General features: G+C 43.2%; 1 protein-coding gene across 4 annotated transcripts in view; it reads left to right on the plus strand.

The window, feature by feature from the left end:
* Positions 1–20,126, plus strand: part of dscam (Down syndrome cell adhesion molecule) — a 306,034-nt gene extending 285,908 nt beyond the window's left edge. For 3 of the 4 annotated variants that reach the window (XM_031895759.1, XM_018091117.2, XM_031895760.1), the window contains 3 exons: positions 1,330–1,527; positions 4,377–4,679; positions 19,198–20,126. In XM_031895759.1, the coding sequence (XP_031751619.1) occupies positions 1,330–1,527; positions 4,377–4,679; positions 19,198–19,538 (842 nt within the window). In that variant the 3' untranslated portion in view covers positions 19,539–20,126. 4 annotated transcript variants of the gene reach the window in all.
* The last annotated feature ends 2,339 nt before the right edge of the window (positions 20,127–22,465 follow it).

The following is a 22,465-nucleotide window of genomic DNA, read 5'->3' on the forward strand; positions in this document are numbered from 1 at the left end:
CCCACCCAACGTCCTCCCCTGAGCGCGCAGAAGTTTAAAGCATCAGGGGAGGAACTGTCGGCCAGGGGAGGGCAGGCAAGGGTCTTGTCTGGGCCACCGGGGCCCACTAGGGCCGCGGCCCAGTCTGACCCTGTTAGGGGTTGCCTCTAATTATATTTTATTAATAAATACATTTGCATTTTACATTACATTTGCCTCTGTGCCTGTTTATCTACTGCATGTTTATTACATATGGGGGCCTCCTGGCACTTTTTTTGATGCGCTGAAATTTGACAGTTTCGCAAAACAATTTGCCAATGGCGAAATGCGGAAATTCGCTGGGAATCTGTCTGGCTTCTTTCATCACTACAGAGCAGCTGTGCATAGACGTCTTTAGAAATTAATATATATATAAATAAAAGTTGCAATAATATCACTGTGGCTTTTATAGAACGAGTCTGTTATCAAGATTACAAGCTTTCAAACCTGAGAGTGTATTTGATGGAGGAGCAAAGGCAGAAATATAGGAAACCGACTCCGTCTGTGCAGCAATAAGAATGTGAGTGCGGCTTTAGGCTGCTGAAGGCACCGCCCTCTTCTGGGCAGAATCCCTCCGCTTCTTTCATCATTTTGGGCTGTGTGTGCAGAACCAAGGCTGGATTTAGCAGTAGGCGATTAATGCACCCACCTGCAGCTCCTCAGCTATGATGTCTTGGGATTTTTTAAGAAACTAATTAAGAACTTAATGTATATTGCTTAAACTCATGTACATTGGGCCCAATGATCATTTTTACTGATTGATATCTGTTCAGACTCATGGAGATATTAATTGGCCAAGCCAAATAATCAGATTGCTCATGAGAAGTGCAGCTTGGAAGTCCCAGGTCTCAAGCACAATTTCTTGATGGGTACGCACTCCAGACATGGGTAAAGGAGGTTTAAGAAATAGCTTTATTCACAATTGTCCTGACGCGTTTCGTGTCTTTCAACACGTAGTCATAGGTCCCAGGTCTGCCAACGAGCCCTGAATTAAGTCATGGTTTGTCCGGCTGGCTAGTTGACCAAACTGATATTGGGAAGCAGGATTACAGTTGTTGCAATTGGTCCGAAAGGGTTTGTGGCAAGATCAGTTGCCCTTGAGGTTGAGGTTTCCCATTGTATATATTTGTGCTGCACTGGAGAGGCTTTAATAATAAGCTGAAAAGCAGGAGTATTAATAGATATACAATATATATTCATGAGAAACCTAAATCTCCATTTTGTAGAACATGGATTTACAAAGGACCTAAAGCCCCATTTGTTGGTTCTTCCACATCATGTGAATTTATATGATTTTTTCCCTATGCACAGATCCAACTACTAGAAAGAATGCAAAGGCCGGGCCGGCAGCCCGCAACAGATACGCCAGCCAGTGGACTCTCAATAGACCTCACCCCACCATATCTGCGCACACACTCACAACAGACTGGAGGCTTCCGACTCCCAGAGCCGCCGGCTCCGTAGACAAGGAAAGCGACAGCTACAGTGTCAGCCCTTCACAAGATACAGGTATTCCCTATGGATAGGATCACACTGGGGACAATCCAGATGTCAAGATGTGGGATAAGTCCCAGGGGTAGGCCCATAGCCTGTGCTCAACCCAATACCCTCTAATGACTTGAGAGAGCCTGATTGAATAGCAGTGAGAGCAATACTGATAGAGCTATGGGCATGCCAGTAAATAAATACAGCTCTTTATTTAGTATAAGAACTAGTATAGAGCTTGACTAGTCAAGATGGACCTAAAGGGACGAGGGCCAACCTTTCAGGAAAGCTCGGTGTTAAAAAATACAGGAAGGTTATTAATGAAGTTTTTAGCAAACACTTTTTCATTTGCAAGTAAAGAAAGCAGTTTATTGAACTGTTATTAATTGCTTAGTGCATTGCGGGATGTTTAATATTCCTGTTTGGTGTTACAGGACTTTTCAAACCCACACGCAATATTCCAACAGTTAATTACTACACAGCTACATAGTAATGTGAGGGTCTCTGCTGGGGATAGTGAGGGGTTCCAGCACAACTGCAGATTGTGTGCATTGTCCTAAAAGCAGTAAATATATACGTGTGTTGAGGGTTTGGATAGGGTGGCTGAAGGTATAGGAGAATCTTCATATTAATCACCATAACCATAGGTATAGACTATGGACTATAAACTTGGCAAGAACACGTATTAATTGGGGAAAGGAGGGTTCACTATCAGCAGAGGAAGGATATTTGTTTTCCCCTATGGACTATTGATTGGGCTTGATCCTATACTAGCCATGAACCCCAGGTTATTAATAACATTGTTACAAATGCTGTATGATTGAACACCAAGAGCCAATAGTGTTATATTAATTATTTATATGAGACAGCCATTAGTTTGCTTTAGACTTCAATCCCATAAATGCGTGTTAAGAGGTCATTATACCTTTACATAATAACATAGTAAGTTAGGTTGAAAGAAGACACGTCCATCACGTTCAACCATAATGCCTATATATAACCTGCCTAACTGCTAGTTGATCCAGAGGAAGAATGTCTCATTCTTGCCTAAGCCACCATTGTCTCACAGGTTGGCTGGCAGCTCTTTCAGTACTCTTATTGTGTGTTACAAAACCACTAATAGGAGCTAGAGGGGGCATTGCCTGGCATCACTGGTTGAATGGGCAGCTGAACACTTCATGGCACTTAGATATCAGATATTCTCTAAGCCTGGGGAGAGCAAAGTGTCAGCACTGTTATTTCTTTGTACTAAGTACAGTTCTGCGGTTACAGCCCACTCATATTCTGCACAGAGACACGCTATACAGTTAAACCTCAATAGGCAATTCCCTGTATTGTGCTGCACAGTCTATCAGGAACAGTTTGTTTATATTCTGTATAGAGAGAAACCATAAAGTATACCAGCATTGGTAGTTCACTCTGAGACCATATATATATATACTTGTATATAATGCTGGAAACAGTTATACAGTATAATTAATATACAGCAAAATTATTGTAAAACTGCTGCCATTGCACTTCTCTATGTGAATACAAGTGCCAAGCTGTTGGGAACCCGCTAATAACCACTAAGGAGGTACCAATGTTCTTTGGCTAATGGGCCATATATTTATCTTTATTATGGAAAACTGGTTTGGGACATCAACGCAACCGAATGCAAAGGGTTTGTGTGTATAAGAATTAGACCATCATACATATTAAACAGAAATTGAGTAAACTGTTGATTAAGCAAAATACCCGTGTAAATGAGTTTTTGCATAACGTACGTGCTACAATGAATCATACTGATTGTTTTAACCACAAAATGGCAGCGAACCAATGTTTGTACAAGAACAAAAGTAAATACACCGATGAATTATTTGCAGCCCAGGCCTTTCCGGCAGAATGATTTTACAGCAGGTAGAGGCTAATAGATTGGTCAGTAGATAGTTATAGCCCTAGGACACATTGGCCAACATCACTTAGTAGTGATCTGTTTTTTATTGATGAAAGAATTTCCAAGATTTTCCAAGATACAATTATGTATTATGTATGATTATGTATGGTAAAAAGGGCCACCAGAAGACTATAAGAACCTCTCAACCATATCAGGCAAATGTGTAAGAAGACTGTTGAGTGATTTAGGTCCATTAAGTGGAGGATAGTTCATCAGTAGATTGTCCTTGGGTTCATAGTAGCTTCCCAGGAGATTAGACAAAAGGAGTCTTCATCTTCAGGACCTTAAAGGTTTGTAACTGTAAGAAGAGGGTACCGGATTTCTGCCTCCATCCCATGGCTCACCTTGGGTTTGGGGCTGCCTTGTTGCCATGTTTTTTCCCATGATTAAACCTCAGCATTACAATGGCCCAAATAGCCTTTTATCAACCACCATAATTACTTATTGGAATGCTGGGTAAAAAAAATTGGTTCAGGAATTTTTAGCTACACAAACACATTATTATAGATTATTAAATCAATATACCCAGTACTTAATAGATCCGCAATATTGTGTTGCTTGCCTTAGACCAGGGACCCCAGCCTTTCTTACTTGTGAGCCACAGTCAAATGTAAAAAGCCTTGGAGAGCAACACAAGCACCATAAAAGTTCATGGAGGAGCCAAATAAGGGCTGTGATTGGCTATTAGGCAGCCTCTATGCACCCTATCAGCTTACAGGGGCTTTATTTGGTAGGAAATCTTGTTTTTATTCAACCAAAACTTGCCCCCAAGTCAGGAATTCAAAAATAACTCCCTGGTTTGGGGGCACTGGGAGCAACATCCAAGGGGTTGGGGAACAACATGGTGCCCCCGTGGGATCACTAGGCTAGGGGAATGCCTGCTGCTTTGCCATTTTCAGATAAGTACTTGTATGTCCTTGTGTTTATTTCTATACAGACAGAGCACGGAGTAGCATGGTGTCCACCGAAAGTGCCTCCTCCACCTATGAAGAGCTAGCCAGAGCATACGAACATGCCAAGATGGAAGAGCAGCTGCGTCACGCCAAGTTCACCATCACAGAATGCTTCATCTCTGACACATCCTCGGAGCAACTCACAGCAGGGACCAATGAGTACACAGACAGCCTGACTTCTAGCACACCGTCAGAGTCTGGAATCTGCAGATTTACTGCATCTCCACCAAAACCTCTAGATGGAGGAAAGGTGCAAACTATGGCAGCTCCAAAGGCGCATAGACCAGGTGAGAATCAGCTCTATAGGCTCCTCAGCATTCTGTTGTGTCTCTGTACTGCTGCTGATTGTGTATGCATCGTGAATTCCAAGAGGTTTCCGCATGATACAGTGGCGCATCGAGGCAGAACTAGGATTGACATTGCCGCACTGTATCTGCAGACATCCTCTGCAATCCAGCGTGTAAACACCTTACCTACAGTTACGGGAGACAGAGTCTGCTCCATATATAGTCATATGTTGCTTATTATGGCTTATTATGGTTTATTAGCTGCAGTCTGTCCTTACATTGTGCTTTATTGCTGGACTAAAACAACATTTTTCTCTGTTGCGCTTAATAGCCCATTCAGCTACGCAACATAGGCCCAGGGCTTTAATCCCAGCAGTGAAGCTTGTGTGGGACCCTATACATGACCCCTTGGCCAAGGCCGTCCAAAAGGTAACCCCAAGGGACCCCTTGGAGTTGAATAACCACTTTAGAGATTAGGTTGGGTGGTCCTGATCTAAAACTTGAGCTCCACAGCAGTTGCCCTTTTGCTCCTCCCCCTGTAGGCTAGGCGTAGGGTTTAGATTGGCTCTTTCCAACATAGAAAGAAATGGCAGTAGCTCTACTCTATACTGTAAATCACATGCTCTTTCTTCCAACCAATGACTGTGCACGATATTGCCTTGTCATGGTGGCAGATGAAAGCTCAAACTTTGAAGCTCTGCAAATGATTGGAAATTATCTAGAAAAACTCTTATCTAGAAAAAAGCTCAAACTTTGAAGCTCTGCAAGTGATTGGAAATTATCTAGAAAAACTCTTATCTAGACTAAAGCTCCAGCTTTGAAGCTCTGCAAGTGATTGGAAATGATCTAGAAAAACTCCTATCTAGACTAAAGCTCAAACTTTGAAGCTCTGCAAGTGATTGGAAATGATCTAGAAAAACTCCTATCTAGACTAAAGCTCAAACTTTGAAGCTCTGCAAGTGATTGGAAATGATCTAGAAAAACTCCTATCTAGACTAAAGCTCAAACTTTGAAGCTCTGCAAGTGATTGGAAATTATCTAGAAAAACTCCTATCTAGACTAAAGCTCCAGCTTTGAAGCTCTGCAAGTGATTGGAAATTATCTAGAAAAACTCCTATCTAGACTAAAGCTCCAGCTTTGAAGCTCTGCAAGTGATTGGAAATGATCTAGAAAAACTCCTATCTAGACTAAAGCTCAAACTTTGAAGCTCTGCAAGTGATTAGAAATGATCTAGAAAAACTCCTATCTAGACTAAAGCTCCAGCTTTGAAGCTCTGCAAGTGATTGGAAATTATCTAGAAAAACTCTTATCTAGACTAAAGCTCCAGCTTTGAAGCTCTGCAAGTGATTGGAAATGATCTAGAAAAACTCCTATCTAGACTAAAGCTCAAACTTTGAAGCTCTGCAAGTGATTAGAAATGATCTAGAAAAACTCCTATCTAGACTAAAGCTCAAACTTTGAAGCTCTGCAAGTGATTGGAAATGATCTAGAAAAACTCCTATCTAGACTAAAGCTCAAACTTTGAAGCTCTGCAAGTGATTGGAAATTATCTAGAAAAACTCCTATCTAGACTAAAGCTCCAGCTTTGAAGCTCTGCAAGTGATTGGAAATTATCTAGAAAAACTCCTATCTAGACTAAAGCTCAAACTTTGAAGCTCTGCAAGTGATTAGAAATGATCTAGAAAAACTCCTATCTAGACTAAAGCTCCAGCTTTGAAGCTCTGCAAGTGATTGGAAATGATCTAGAAAAACTCCTATCTAGACTAAAGCTCCAGCTTTGAAGCTCTGCAAGTGATTGGAAATTATCTAGAAAAACTCCTATCTAGACTAAAGCTCCAGCTTTGAAGCTCTGCAAGTGATTGGAAATTATCTAGAAAAACTCCTATCTAGACTAAAGCTCCAGCTTTGAAGCTCTGCAAGTGATTGGAAATTATCTAGAAAAACTCATTACGCCTGACTGATTCCTCGCCAGTCATTCCGTTATCTTCAGCAAAAAGTCAATTCCCTGGTCCTTTGCCTTCCGTTTTTTTGCTGACAAACATTATTTTATTAATCTCTGATCTCCTCTCTAATGGGACTTGGACGGTTTTCGGCATTTTTTAGCCAAATCGACCTCTTTCCACTTCGCTGCAGTTTTATTAATCACATACACAATCCTCATTTACCCTTTAGTTATAGACATTCCTGCCTAGGATTCTCTGTGTCTTTCCTAATGAGAATTTCCATCTTTTATTCCTAAATTAGCCGTGTATTTTGAGATAAGACCCAGATTAAAGGGCAACTTACCCTGAAAAAGTAAAAACACCCATAGGGTGATGTTCCCTTACCCAGTAAACTATATTCCCTTGCATGAAAGCAGAATAGTAATTGGCTACTCACATCCTACGTTGCTTCTGATGAATGACAAAGCATTCCCACAGACCAGGACCAGAGGGGACACCCCATTTAAAGGGGAACCATCGCCCACACATAAAAAGCTGTATAGTATAAAGCTTAATTTAAACATTAAGCATGCATTCCAAGTTCTTTTTTTTATTAAATCATCCGTACCTGTTCTAAATGTATTTAAAAATCTGAGCTGTCAATCATATATTGCCTGCCCCGCCAGGCAATATATGATTGACAGCTCAGATTTTTCATTACAATTACTTTTACTTTCCATTCAGCACTTCCTAGATATCACCTAGATGGCAGATGCATAATATTTTGGGGTGATACACAGCTACCAATCAGCAATTAGAATTGAATCATCACCTACAACAAAAGCAAAGATCAGAGCCTATGATTAAGTTCCGAGTAAGCACGAAACGCGTTGGGATATCCATATGGGGTTGTAATGGATTGAAATAAATAATATATTTTTATCTACTTTTTATGCATTACATTCTTATATAATTGGTATGTAAATTTCCCTCATTTCACTAGGGGGTTCTTCTGATCTGGTTGCTATGGGCAACATTACTGGGTATGTGTACCTCAGGGATTGTTCCCATCAACATCTACTGGTTCCTTTAGGAGCCATATCATTTACATTCCCCGCTGCTGTTACATGGAAATCATATGCTCCTGTTATCCAGAGAAACATCTGTAGAATCTGTGTGAAGGCACCGGGTATATTTGTGCCAATAACTCTACTGGTCTTGTTAGAGATGCTGACTCCTAGCCCCAGTCCCAGACCAGCCATTTACTCGCCGTAGAAGGAAAGGTCAGAACAACCTATAGCTCGGCCTCTTATATTCCCCCCATAGCTCTAAGCTCATTTTCCATTTGCCAGAGAGAGGCTCCCTGGAATTAGAGGAAGATTGATTAAACCCATTTGTTATCCAGGCCTGGAGCTGGGCCAGTAGGGATTTCCAGCTTGTGGCCTTACACATTGGAAGGATACAGTTCATACATGCCTGTAATATACCCAGCAGTTATTATTCATCTATATTAATAGTATTCAATATTTGGTGATGCACACCTTCAATATCAGCACCAATAAGGTGGGTGCTCACTTCTGGGGTCCCCTGTGAGATCCCCAAATACTATAAAAAAAATAGAAGAAAAGCAGGGCACTCCAAAACGATATATACAACAATGTTCTTATTTATTTACATAAAACCCAACGCGTTTCAAACTCCCCACCAGAAAAGGAGGTTCTTTGTCAGGGGCACGCAGTCAGGGGGCACACAGTCAGGGGGCACAGTCAGCGGGCACACAGTCAGGGCACGCAGTCAGGGGGCACGCAGTCTGGGGCACACAGTCAGGGGGCACAGTCAGGGGGCACGCAGTCAGGGGGCACGCAGTTGGGGGGAACGCAGTCGGGGGGAACGCAGTCGGGGGGCACGCAGTCGAGGGGAATGCAGTCGGGGGGCACGCAGTCGGGGGGCACGCAGTCGTGGGGCACGCAGTTGGGGGCGCGCAGTCGGGGGCGCGCAGTCGGGGGCACGCAGTCAGGGGGCACGCAGTCGGAGGCACACAGTCATTGGGCACAGTCAGCGGGCACACAGTTGGGGGCACGCAGTTGGGGGGCACAGTCAGCGGGCACACAGTTGGGGGCATGCAGTCGGGGCACACAGTCAGGGGGCACACAGTCAGTGGGCACACAGTCAGGGGGCACACAGTCAGGGAGCACACAGTCAGGGGGCACACAGTCAGGGGGCACACAGTCAGGGGGCACACAGTCAGGGGGCACACAGTCAGGGGGCACACAGTCAGGGGGCACACAGTCAGAGAGCACACAGTCAGGGAGCACACAATAGCCTGCTTCCATCTTCCCTTTTAGAAATAAAGGGGTTAACCCCATGCGTTTATGCCCTCAGCGATCCCTGGGAATAGAGCAATGTGCCAGCAGGGGGCATAGTCGGGGGGCATGCAGTCGGGGGCATGCAGTCAGGGGGCACAGTCAGCGGGCACGCAGTCAGTGGGCACACAGTCAGGGGGCACACAGTCAGGGGGCACACAGTCAGCGGGCACACAGTCAGGGAGCACACAGTCAGGGGGCACACAGTCAGCGGGCACACAGTCAGCGGGCACACAGTCAGGGGGCACACAGTCAGCGGGCACACAGTCAGGGGGCACACAGTCAGGGGGCACACAGTCAGGGAGCACACAGTCAGGGGGCACACAGTCAGGGGGCACACAGTCAGGGGGCACACAGTCAGGGGGCACACAGTCAGCGGGCACACAGTCAGGGAGCACACAGTCAGGGGGCACACAGTCAGCGGGCACACAGTCAGCGGGCACACAGTCAGGGGGCACACAGTCAGGGGGCACACAGTCAGGGGGCACACAGTCAGCGGGCACACAGTCAGCGGGCACACAGTCAGGGGGCACACAGTCAGCGGGCACACAGTCAGCGGGCACACAGTCAGCGGGCACACAGTCAGGGGGCACACAGTCAGTGGGCACACAGTCAGGGGGCACACAGTCAGCGGGCACACAGTCAGCGGGCACACAGTCAGGGGGCACACAGTCAGGGGGCACACAATAGCCTGCTTCCATCTTCCCTTTTAGAAATAAAGGGGTTAACCCCATGCGTTTATGCCCTCAGCGATCCCTGGGAATAGAGCAATGTGCCAGCGACGCCAGCTCCCCGGTAACAATGTTTATACGTATCCTGTTAATAAAAAGCTCCTGTTTGTGCGCCAAAGCAATAAAGCATTTTCACATTTCAGGGAAGCAACCAACCATCAAATTGGCCGACGCGAGGCATAGGCGTGTGTTTAGCAGCAAGTCACGCCGTTTCCCCTCTGCTTTATACTGCAGTTGGATTAAGAAAGGCACATTTTAATTTCATGCTGGCGTAATTTCATTGTCTTTGGTGCCTACCTTGCTGACAGGGATAAACGTAGGGGAGAGCACTTTGTGCTGATATTTAATGTGAGAGTAATGTTAGGCATTGAGAGTGTAACTGTATCATATACAGTGCGGTCATTTCCCTGTGGGACCAAACCGTATATTATATCCTTATAAACGCTGCTTAGTGATGTCATCAGTTATAATCAGAGCTCAGTGATGTCATTTCTGTCACATGACTCACTAAATCTGTATATTATAATAAATAAAGGACCCCCTGTTGTAAAATATGATGATATTAGAAGTCAACACGGAGCTCCATGACCTGTACATGGTTGTGGAACTCCTCAGTGACTTATAATATCTCTATTAATATCTCTATTATTATATATTATTCACTATATAATACAGAAGAGCCATGAATATTCTGTAAACTATACCCTTATAAACGGTGCTCAGTGATGTAGTTTCTGTCACATGACCCACTGAAACATATGTATTATAATAAAGTGCCCCCTGCTGAAATATAAAATTAGAAGTCACCTTGGAGTTCCATGACCTGTATATGGCCGTGTCTTTTAATATCCTTATATGAGAGAGAAACACTCATAAGCTGCACAAACACTAATTTTTTTTATTGTTAGAAACATCCTAAGCCTATGGAATTAAGGGCCGCCCCCTGGGACCATAGGAGTCACAGTGCACACAAACAAGCCAAGGCACACATACATGCTAGGCCCCATCAGCCAATGAATGGGCAGAGTTCTGTCTTTTGCCCCCACACTACTTCCTGTTACAGTTAGAGCTGCATCACTTCCTGTCAGCTGATCTCTGAGGGAGCACACAGCCCATCACTAAATGGCGGCTCAAGGGAAAGGATGTAAAAGGGCAATATTTACTGATATATATATTCCAGTTTGGGGAGATTCTTTAATAGGTCACTGAATATAATATAAACTGTCTGTTGGTTACGTATTCATTCTGGGGGGATAGTTTCCCTTTAAAAAAGTAGAGTAAAATAAAAACAACTGCTGTGTTTGGGTGGGAATCATTCAGAAGGCAACGGGCAAATCAGATTGATAAAGATCCACGTGCACTTGGGTGCACGTGCCAATAACACTATAGGGAAAGGCTGAAGTAACTGCATCTGTTTCTGAGCAATGAGATAGTCACGGCTGAATTACACATCTGACTGGCTACAGGAGTAGCTCTCCCCAGCCTGCAACTAAAAAATATATGAAGGTGTTCCACTCGGCTTGGAAACTAAGTGCCACGTGGTTCCTCCTGTTATTATTTATTCAGACTATTTCCATGTTTCCTGCATCCCCGGCTGCTTCTGACTCCCGGCAGCAGAACGGGCGTCGCGGCCACATAAACCCCTACATGCGAGCCTCGGATTCCACTAGAGATGTTTATAGGGTTATACACAATAGCTGTTCCATTGGGTGTTCTCTGTCATTGGAGTCAACAAGTCATTATGGTGTAGTTTTTATTTCTACAGTAAATGACACTGTTACACAGCAAATAATTCCCTCTGTCATTTAACCTTTTATTCTTGGACTTACAAATGTATTTGTAGCTGTAATATTGGTGTGTAGGCGCCATCTCAGTGCCTTGTGCCTGAGTCTGAGCTTTCAGCCAGCGCTACACATTAGAACTGCTTTCAGCTAACCTATTGTTTCTCCTACTCCCATGTAACTGGAGGAGTCCCAAGCCGGACTTGGATTTCTTACTATTGAGTGCTATTCTGATACCTACTGAGAGCTGCTATCTTGCTCCCTTCCCATTGTTCTGCTGATCGGCTGCTGGGGGTGAGGGGGGGGGGATATCACTCCAACTTGCAGCGCAGCAGTAAAGTGTGCCTGAGTCTGAGCTTTCAGAAGGAGCCGGCGCTACACATTAGAACTGCTTTTAGCTAACCTATTGTTTCTCCTACTCCCATGTAACTGGAGGAGTCCCAAGCCGGACTTGGATTTCTTACTATTGAGTGCTATTCTGATACCTACTGGGAGCTGCTATCTTGCTCCCTTCCCATTGTTCTGCTGATCGGCTGCTGGGGGTGAGGGGGGGGGGATATCACTCCAACTTGCAGCGCAGCAGTAAAGTGTGAGTGAGTCTGAGCTTTCAGAAGGAGCCGGCGCTACACATTAGAACTGCTTTTAGCTAACCTATTGTTTCTCCTACTCCCATGTAACTGGAGGAGTCCCAAGCCGGACTTGGATTTCTTACTATTGAGTGCTATTCTGATACCTACTGGGAGCTGCTATCTTGCTCCCTTCCCCTTGTTCTGCTGATTGGCTGCTGGGGGTGAGGGGGGAGGGGTGATCACTCCAACTTGCAGCGCAGCAGTAAAGTGTGCCTGAGTCTGAGCTTTCAGAAGGAGCCAGCGCTACACATTAGAACTGCTTTCAGATAACCTATTGTTTCTCCTACTCCCATGTAACTGGAGGAGTCCCAAGCCGGACTTGGATTTCTTACTATTGAGTGCTATTCTGATACCTACTGGGAGCTGCTATCTTGCTCCCTTCCCATTGTTCTGCTGATCGGCTGCTGGGGGGAGGGGGGGGGATATCACTCCAACTTGCAGCGCAGCAGTAAAGTGTGCCTGAGTCTGAGCTTTCAGCCAGCGCTACACATTAGAACTGCTTTCAGCTAACCTATTGTTTCTCCTACTCCCATGTAACTGGAGGAGTCCCAAGCCGGACTTGGGTTTCTTACTATTGAGTGCTATTCTGATACCTACTGGGAGCTGCTATCTTGCTCCCTTCCCATTGTTCTGCTGATCGGCTGCTGGGGGTGAGGGGGGGGGATATCACTCCAACTTGCAGCGCAGCAGTAAAGTGTGCCTGAAGTCACACAACATTAAAAGGCACAGTGACCCAAAGCACTGTATAGCTAAGTAGGATTATGAATTGATTTTTGTTTTTCGCTATAACAATAATAATAATAACACAGACTATTTTTTTAGACTTTATTGGAATGATTCGAATCCCTTTTTCTCTTGATCAATTTTATGTTCTTATAAGACTTTTTTAAAGAAACACTTTATTTCAGGTATTATCGGCAACGACTTAAGCTGTAAAGTGACATTTTAGTGTTTCCATTTTTAGTGTTTCTGCGCAGCAACAGGCGAAACGCTCTATAAACCCAAAGCATTTTATTCATAAACATCCCCATTTGCTGTTCTTTTTTTGACAGCAATAACCTAAAATGTTTTGCTTTACCTCTAACCGGCTAATGGCTGAACAGGAGGAGCCAGTAATGCCTTACAGTAACTCACTCACTGGCTTATGGGCTCTCACTCACCCCATGGCTGCTAATGGTACAATAAAGAGCTAGTATAGTGCCCATTTGCAGATGATGGAAGGTTTATTTGTGCAAAAGCTCAAACGGCACCAGTTTCCTTGTTTGTTAACGTTCCGTCTTTTTATATCTTTGTTTCAAAATACAGAACGGAAGGAGAGCAAAAAATATGAATGATTAAATGAGTTTATAATTAGGTATGGTACATGAATAACGTAGGCTGCTGCAATACTCACTGTACCACAGGGCTAATAATACCCACTAGTCGGATATGGGCCCCCCCACTGTATTCCAGCCATTCAGTGTTTGGCTTTACATCCCTAAAGCTGCAGGTTTAGAACACTGATTGCTTAGTGCTTTGTGATCATTCCAACCCAACACCATGGTTATTGCTTTATGTGGGACTCTTTTAAAGGGGATTTTAATCCTGCTGCGCAGCTCACTTTACTCAGCTGTTGTTGGACTACAAATCCCAGAATAATGTAACATATAATGAAGGGTGAGGCATGCTGGGAGCTGTAGTCCAGCAACATCAGGGTTGTATTCTTAAAGCAATATTGCACAACTATACTTTCCCCAAAATCTCAAGGGCCAGCGGCTGCATTAAAATGCAAGAAATCCCCCAATGAGAATCCCAGCTGATCTGTGTAAATCCGGCTCCCTGTTCTCTGTTCCTGCAATTGGAGTTGGGAGCAATAAGCACAGTTTCCCAGCACTGAACAAGTCTGTCCCTTTATCCCCATGTCTGATTCCTGTGCCATATAATGACGGGAAAATGCCATCATTATCTCTATATGTAAGGTACCAGCAAGGGGCCTGACACAGTGCTGGTAATCAGCATTCTCATTGGTCACTTTTTTAGTCAGTAGAATGCTCATTGGTGAATTTTCTTTCTATAATTACGTTTTTCAGAAACTTCTATAGCAAAACTAGGGGGCGCAGTGGGGCAGGTTATGATTGGGGTTACAATCACTTTAATGAGGGATTTCTCTAAAATCCAGTACATTTGCATTAGCCAATGGAAACCAGTAATCCCTACCGACAAGGGATTAAGGGTCATATCCTACCTAAAACTATGACCTTAGTGGACCTGCCCTACTGGCTGTAGCTGGTTTCATTTGCCCATCAACATCTGTAGCCCAATAGCTACATTTCTAGCCTTCGCTTGAAGCCTGATTCAGTTCAGTGAGAAAAAGTTGTCTCATGTTTTATCACATGAAAACTCATAGACAAGATTCTATTTGAGGAGAAAAAGCTTTTAATGTGCTATGAAAAAAACACCATGGGTGTCATTTATAAACCCTTGGTTATTCTGCACTTGGGCAGAACCCAATGGTAACCAATCAGATGATGGCTTTTAATGTTTAACCTACAGCTGGCTGGAAAAAAAAAAAGCTAATCATTGATTGGTTGCTATAGGTTACTGCCTGGGTGCATATTTGCCCAGTGTTTAGAAATGATCCCCAATGTGACTGCTTCGGGCTATCTGGAACCAAGCCTATAATGCCATAGTTCCACCGCAACTCACTGGGAACTTGTAATGGGGATTTGGGGGTTCTTGGGGGGCACCTTTCCATTCTTGGAATGGTTGAGCTTGTTGGGCCACTGCAACTGATGATTTTATGCCAATAAGAGCTTTTTGCCTCTGGGTTTTCAGCCCACCAATCATAACCCAAGTTCATTATTTATGTGCACTTTACCATGTGCTGATTGGCTGATTTGGGCTACTAGACTGATACCAACTTGCCCAAACTCCCAGTAGGAATTGGCTCTTGTTTCCCGCGTACATAAAGAAACAATGTGCCTTCCGTTGCGCTATTGTATCAGTATCTTGCTTCACAAACAGGCCTGAATTTACTGCTCTTTTTCCTGCTAATTGGGTTTTAACACGTAAATTATTGAGAGTTGCTCTTCTGCAGGACAAAGATAGTTGAAAGGTTTTACGCTCCTCGGTGATAAGATGTCAGCGCCGCTGAAATGCGGTAATTAGAGCCTGCGGGCACCGGACCATAGCGCAAAGCTAATAACCCTCGGCCTGAAAGGCAACATCCCTCAACTGCATTGTCCCTGTACAAATTAGCAACAGAACAAGACAAATAAATCTCCTTTCATTCAGGACGATGCTCCCTTGTACATTATTTCCCACATCTCCTGATCTTCTCTCATTATTTCTAAGGACAAAACGCAGGAAAATTCAGTCAGACCTGGAACCGGGGGTCATAGAATCTACTGAGCTGCATTTCTGGAGCTTCAAAATCCATGTCCATTTGATTAAATCTAACAACTATAACATGCATTTCTATGGAGCATCTTTAAAGCAAATAGAATGCTCCGTCCAGTACAATGGAGCATCAAGCACCCTTCAGATTTATGATCCCCTGATCCCTCTGTCATAAGCTGAAGCAGCTGAAAGAAAAGGGCAAAAAAAGGACCTTATTTAACTGACAAGAATATCTTTATTCTTATATGTCTTTCTCATTTTATGCATATAATTCACAAGGCCCATAGCATTTCCAATCTAAAGCTGCCTGTAGATTAAAGGCCTAGTCTATAGTGATATGTGGGCTGGCCCAAAAGCTACGGGTTGGGCGGGTTTGGGCTTCCACAGGTCGTGGGTAGTCCTTTTCCATTCGCCCACCCCACCTGTGACCTTACAATGCCCCACTTCTGCCTTTTGATGTAAGTATTTATTGATTCGTGCCCAAATGCCCAGCCCCTTTTGTGACATCAGAGGGGGCAGGCAGGGGGAGGGTCTATGAATACATAGACATTTATATACATAGACATAGACAGTTGGGTGCAGATAACAAGTCGACAGATTAGGGTTGGGTGCAAGTAGACTTTTTGTCGACCTGCACGTCACTTATAGTCTGCCGTATATATTATCAGTATGGCTTGGTTCAGGGATTGGGCCATTTTGAAATTTTACTTTCCTAATTTGCCATAATCACCCATTAGCAGATGAGGAATGAACTCTACACAAACGATTAAACAATATGAAGATATGTCACACTATGGGGCTGATTTACTAAGACACGATTTCGAATCCGAATTGGAAAAATTCCGATTGTAAACGAACATTTTGCGACTTTTTCGTATTTTTTGCGTTTTTTTCGGCGTCTTTACGATTTTTGCGTAAAAACGCGAGTTTTTCGGCGTCTTTACGATTTTTGCGTAAAAACGCGAGTTTTTCGTAGCCATTAAGAAACGTCGCGCCTTTTAACTTTTAACGCTACGAAAAAGGCGCGACTTTGCGCGCAAGTGTTAACGCTACGAAAAAATCGCGACTTTGCGCAACTTTCGTAATGGCTACGAAAAACTCGCGTTTTTACGCAAAAATCGTAAAGACGCCGAAAAACTCGCGTTTTTACACAAAAAGACGCCGAAAAAAACGCAATCGGACGCATTCGGCCCGTTCGTGGGTTAGTAAATGTGCCCCTATGTGTGTCCCCATATGCTTTCCGTCCATTTGGCCTGTGGGTGATTGGTCAGAAAGTGTAGAAGATTCGCCCGTGTATGGCTGCCTTCATTTCCTTCCCCAAAGGCACATCTAGTAACGTATGGAGCCCCCCATCCCTCTCGTGTCCTTATTAGGAAATATTTAAGCTAAATATTCTTTTTTGCAGTACATAAATGTCACAAATAAAGTGTCCTGCCATTGGGCTGGTGTTCAAGTGCATAACTTGGGTAATGGGTATTCTGTTATAATAATAATATAATAATAATAAGGCATAATTATCGTTTGTCTGTTCGTAACTCCACAGGCGGTCGGTGAGAATTAAGTGAGTCTGTTAGAAGTGAGGATCCGTGGGATTACAATCCAACCCCCTAGCTGTCTGTCCATCACCCAAAACAAACTCCCTGATCTGCGGTATTGGGAATAATGAAGCAATATGTTACTTGTGTTCTTGTTAGAAAGTAACCGTTAACTTCCATTCTTTGGACACAGCCGGTAGTCCTGTCCCCATGGGAACACCTGGAAGGGCTATGGTACTGACCACCTATACAAGCTATGGATGGAAGCCCAAGTAGATGTCCATTTTCCCTAGAGCACAACTTCCAGATTGATAACTATGTGATACCTATGGGAGACTAAAGGCTGGGGCCCCCAATAATGCCAACTTTTGGCCCTCTAGCTGGTGTTATTCCCCCAGTTTGGTTCTCCGTGTGTTATCACCAGACATACATCTGTATTTCTATCATTCAGGTCAGATATCTAGATTACTCCATGCATATTCAGCTTAATACTGGTAATTCTGATTCTAACAATAAACGTTACCTCTTCCAGTTAAGAGCAACCTTGATTGGCTACATTGCCTCTTTCAGCTGTACTGATAAAACTTCAAAAATATTCCCTCACAAACCACTGTTTTTAGGGTAGTAGCCCACAAACAGGTCAGTTTAAAAAATCAGGATATTTGTAGGTAATTGCTTACAATCTACGATCTACCCAAACTCCACCTACTTCCTAATAAGTACTGCCCCTCTAGTCTGTAGTTTTAGGCCATTGCTTACAATCTACCCAAACTCCACCTACTTCCTAATAAGTACTGCCCCTCTAGTCTGTAGTTTTAGGCCATTGCTTACAATCTACCCAAACTCCACCTACTTCCTAATAAGTACTGCCCCTCTAGTCTGTAGTTTTAGGCCATTGCTTACGATCTACCCAAACTCCACCTACTTCCTAATAAGTACTGCCCCTCTAGTCTGTAGTTTTAGGCCATTGCTTACGATCTACCCAAACTCCACCTACTTCCTAATAAGTACTGCCCCTCTAGTCTGTAGTTTTAGGCCATTGCTTACAATCTACCCAAACTCCACCTACTTCCTAATAAGTACTGCCCCTCTAGTCTGTAGTTTTAGGCCATTGCTTACAATCTACCCAAACTCCACCTACTTCCTAATAAGTACTGCCCCTCTAGTCTGTAGTTTTAGGCCATTGCTTACGATCTACCCAAACTCCACCTACTTCCTAATAAGTACTGCCCCTCTAGTCTGTAGTTTTAGACCATTGCTTACGATCTACCCAAACTCCACCTACTTCCTAAGAAGTACTGCCCCTCTAGTCTGTAGTTTTAGGCCATTGCTTACGATCTACCCAAACTCCACCTACTTCCTAATAAGTACTGCCCCTCTAGTCTGTAGTTTTAGGCCATTGCTTACAATCTACCCAAACTCCACCTACTTTCTAATAAGTACTGCCCCTCTAGTCTGTAGTTTTAGGCCATTGCTTACAATCTACCCAAACTCCACCTACTTCCTAATAAGTACTGCCCCTCTAGTCTGTAGTTTTAGGCCATTGCTTACAATCTACCCAAACTCCACCTACTTCCTAATAAGTACTGCCCCTCTAGTCTGTAGTTTTAGGCCATTGCTTACAATCTACCCAAACTCCACCTACTTCCTAATAAGTACTGCCCCTCTAGTCTGTAGTTTTTGGCCATTGCTTACAATCTACCCAAACTCCACCTACTTCATAATAAGTACCGCCTCTCTAGTCTGTAGTTGAGACTATCCTTCCAAACCAGGGACAGCTGGGAAGTCCCACAATCATGAGTGTTTTACTGTAGTCAGAAATGGCTTCTTCTTCCTATGTTCTCCCTATGTTCTTCCTATGTTCTCCCTATGTTCTTCCTATGTTCTCCCTATGTTCTCCCTATGTTCTTCCTATGTTCTCCCTATGTTCTTCCTATGTTCTTCCTATGTTCTTCCTATGTTCTCCCTATGTTCTCCCTATGTTCTTCCTATGTTCTTCCTATGTTCTTCCTATGTTCTCCCTATGTTCTCCCTATGTTCTCCCTATGTTCTTCCTATGTTCTCCCTATGTTCTTCCTATGTTCTTCCTATGTTTCTTCCTATGTTTAATATGAATATTGTCCTTGCTCATTATGAAACTAATTACATTTTCTTTGCCTGCCCTCTGTTTCCTTGCAAGGTGACGTGATGAACTTACCACCGTACCTTAGAATGGACTTTTTATTAAATCGAGGTGCTTCAGGAACTAGCAGAGACGTGGGCATGGGGCAGCCTTGCTTGGAACCTCAAAAAAGTCGGTCCCTGAAGCGACCAACTGTTCTTGAACCAATACCCACGGAAAACCCTTCGAGCAGAGAGGTACAGTCATGGCAGCCTAGCGCTGCGGCGCCGTTACCTCCCCGGGAGGGGACAGAACTAGGACAGGCCGCTAAAATAAGCAGTTCCCAGGAATCACTGCTGGACTCCAGGGGCCATTTAAAAGGAAGCAATCCCTACACAAAATCCTACACCTTGGTATAACAAACAAAGACTGTAAATACTAACAAATAAACATGCAAATCAAAGCTACCTTTTTCTACTGAATTCCAACATTTATAATTTAAAGAAAAAAAAAAAGAAAAAAGGAAAAAAAAAAAAAACATCAAACAAAACAAAGAATTTGCCAAAACCTTTAAAAAAGAGATATTTACAGACAGTGCAAAGACTCCTCACCTTTTCTTTCGTCCAACCACCATTCATCTTCCCGGAGCTCCGCCTCTTCATAGGATTATTTTTCAGTCATTTTTCCATCAGCGGCCGCCACATTTGTGCCGTTTTTATACACCGTGGTGCATGGGGACAACTTACTTGAAAGGGTTTCACTCGATTATTGGCTTCACATTGGATCGCTATCGGCGGGACGACACAGAGAAAAGACTTTTTTGTTTGCACTTTTTTATGAATAAATTTCAAGTCGATATTTTTTGTTACATAGAATAAGTGATATCAGAGGGTTTTTTTTGGATTTTTTTTTAATTTATCGATTTACATTTCGTCTTTCAGAAATAAAAAAAAAAGGTCTTTTGCCTTTTTGCTGTGACGCCTGCTTTGATTTGCCGGCTCAGTAATATTTTCTAGAATATGCACTCTACAAGGCTTTAAAATAGGGGGTTTCTCTTCTTTTATTTTGTTGTTCACGTTTTGTACCTCCATGAAACGGCAATTCAAACAATACCTCCTTTTACGTTATCAGGTGAAAATGTCAGAACTGTTAATGTGACGTTGGGCATGGCATTTGACAAAGGGCTATAAACGAAGAAACTAAGGGCTCTGTTAGACTGGGATTCCCTTGGTGGAGCCGTTTATTATCGATATCGGTATAAATGGCTTCGAAATTTCAATGGAAATTCAAAATTCTTATGCAGCGCCATGCTGTGGGCACTAAATTGGCATATAAACATAAAACTTGAAGCTATTATAAAAAAAAGTGACATTAATTCATATTTAATTATATTCTGACCTTTAGGCTTATGATCTTCAGTTGCAAGACATTTTGGTTTTTCAGTTGGCTCTATAGAAGGCTGTCTTATATTAAATAAATAATGGGGTTACCAACAACCAAGTTTAAAGGAGAAGGAAAGTCATTTTGGCATTTTACTGCCATTTTATTCTGCAGAAAGCTTTACCATACCTGAGTAAACAGCCCTAGAAGCTCCCTCCATTTGTTTAAGATTGCAGCTGCCATTTTAGCTTGGTCTCTGTAGCTTCCTGCTGCAGCTCTAGCCGTTATAGCTCAGATTACACATTGCTAAGGGTGGGGGGAGCTGTAGCCATTATAGCTCAGATTATACATTCCTAAGGGAAGAATGTGTAATCAGTTGGAAGACATTTTGGTTTTTCAGTTGGCTCTATAGAAGGCTTTCTCAAATGAAATAAATTCCTCTATAATGGGGTTACCAACAACCAAGTTTAAAGGTGAAGCAAAGTCATTTTGGCATTTTACTGCCATTTTATTCTGCAGAAAGCTTTACCATACCCTAAGTAAAGAGCCCTAGAATCTCCCTCCATTTGTTTAAGGTAGCAGCTGCCATTTTAGCTTGGTCTCTGTAGCTTACTGTTGCAGCTTTAGCCATTGGTAGCTCAGATTACACATTCCTAAGAGAGGGGGGGGGAGTGAGTTTTATGAGGGGGAGGGAGCAGGAGAGAGCTGCGCAGACTCTGGCCCCAGGAATGAAGGATTTTTCTGAGAGAGGAAGTCTGATACCCAAGAACATGTTTACAAAAAAGGAGTCGAAAAATCGTGTGTTTCTTTTGATAGAGGACTCATAGCAGCATTGTTTTTTAATGGTGGTTGGTACAATTTGTTCGGCAATGACTGCCGAATGCTTTAAGTGCCAAATTCAATATAAGCGATGTCCAATAACGCCCATCTTGAATGCTTTTGAATTTCCATTGAATCGATAAACTCAAGAGAAAACCAAGTTTAAATGTTTGTTGAACATAAAATACAATAAATCCCGTTTCATGTGATAAAGTAAAGCCCAGATAATGACAGATAGTCAGAGCCCTGATCCAATGAATGCCTGCCTAACTGCGTGCCTGTTCCTAGGCGCTACCGTTATATACTGGCTGTAATCACTGAGATGTGTATATTCACATTTTACTGCACAATGTGATTTTGAAAGGATGTTGGATAATATTTCACTTGTGTTTGATGTGCACTGTAAAGAAATAGTTTTTCAAAAGCTGTAGCCCCCCCAAGAATTCTATTTACCCCATTGTCATTGACTTTGAAAGCACCACAAAACCATAAATCATACTTTTTGTCAAATCGTTTTAATAAATTAGGGGCGTATTCACCGTCCTACTTAAGTGGGCATTCAGGAATCAATGGTGCAACTTTGGTCTATCCAACCAGATTTCTACTACTACTACTACTAGTTGATATGGAGGTGGTCTTCTTTATCTGGGTATATTAGGGCCAGTAGTGGTGGAAGACCAAATTGACCAGCTTCTGTTGGGTTTCCTCCTTCCAAAGAAGTAACGATGAGTCTATTCCCAAATCACTAGCCCGCCATTTTGTCACTAAGGTTAGAGACTTCGGCCATTGGGTTCCTTTTAGTGTAGACCAGAATGGCATCAAACCGTGTCCCTTGTTGGACCAAGAAAGATGCGGAGATATACAACAGTAGCGATCCGATCAATAAATCATTAGTTGGCTTTTGGATCAATTCACAGAATACAAACCACAATGCTTTATAGTATCTATAAAATAGCCTACATGCCTGATTGGGCCTCAAAATAATATCACCCAATAAGAAGGAAGGTCCTTGCCAAGTCGCCCTTTTTAGGTTTAGATCAGATCATGCTTAAATAGGGAGGGTCGATTCACTCATTTATGGATCAAAGTTCTGGAACTCAATGGTGAAAAAAAATCTCGAATGAAGTTTTTGTAGCAATCGGGCTAG

Source organism: Xenopus tropicalis, chromosome 2 (genome assembly GCF_000004195.4).
Source record: "Xenopus tropicalis strain Nigerian chromosome 2, UCB_Xtro_10.0, whole genome shotgun sequence".
In the NCBI taxonomy this organism is placed as follows: domain Eukaryota; kingdom Metazoa; phylum Chordata; class Amphibia; order Anura; family Pipidae; genus Xenopus; species Xenopus tropicalis.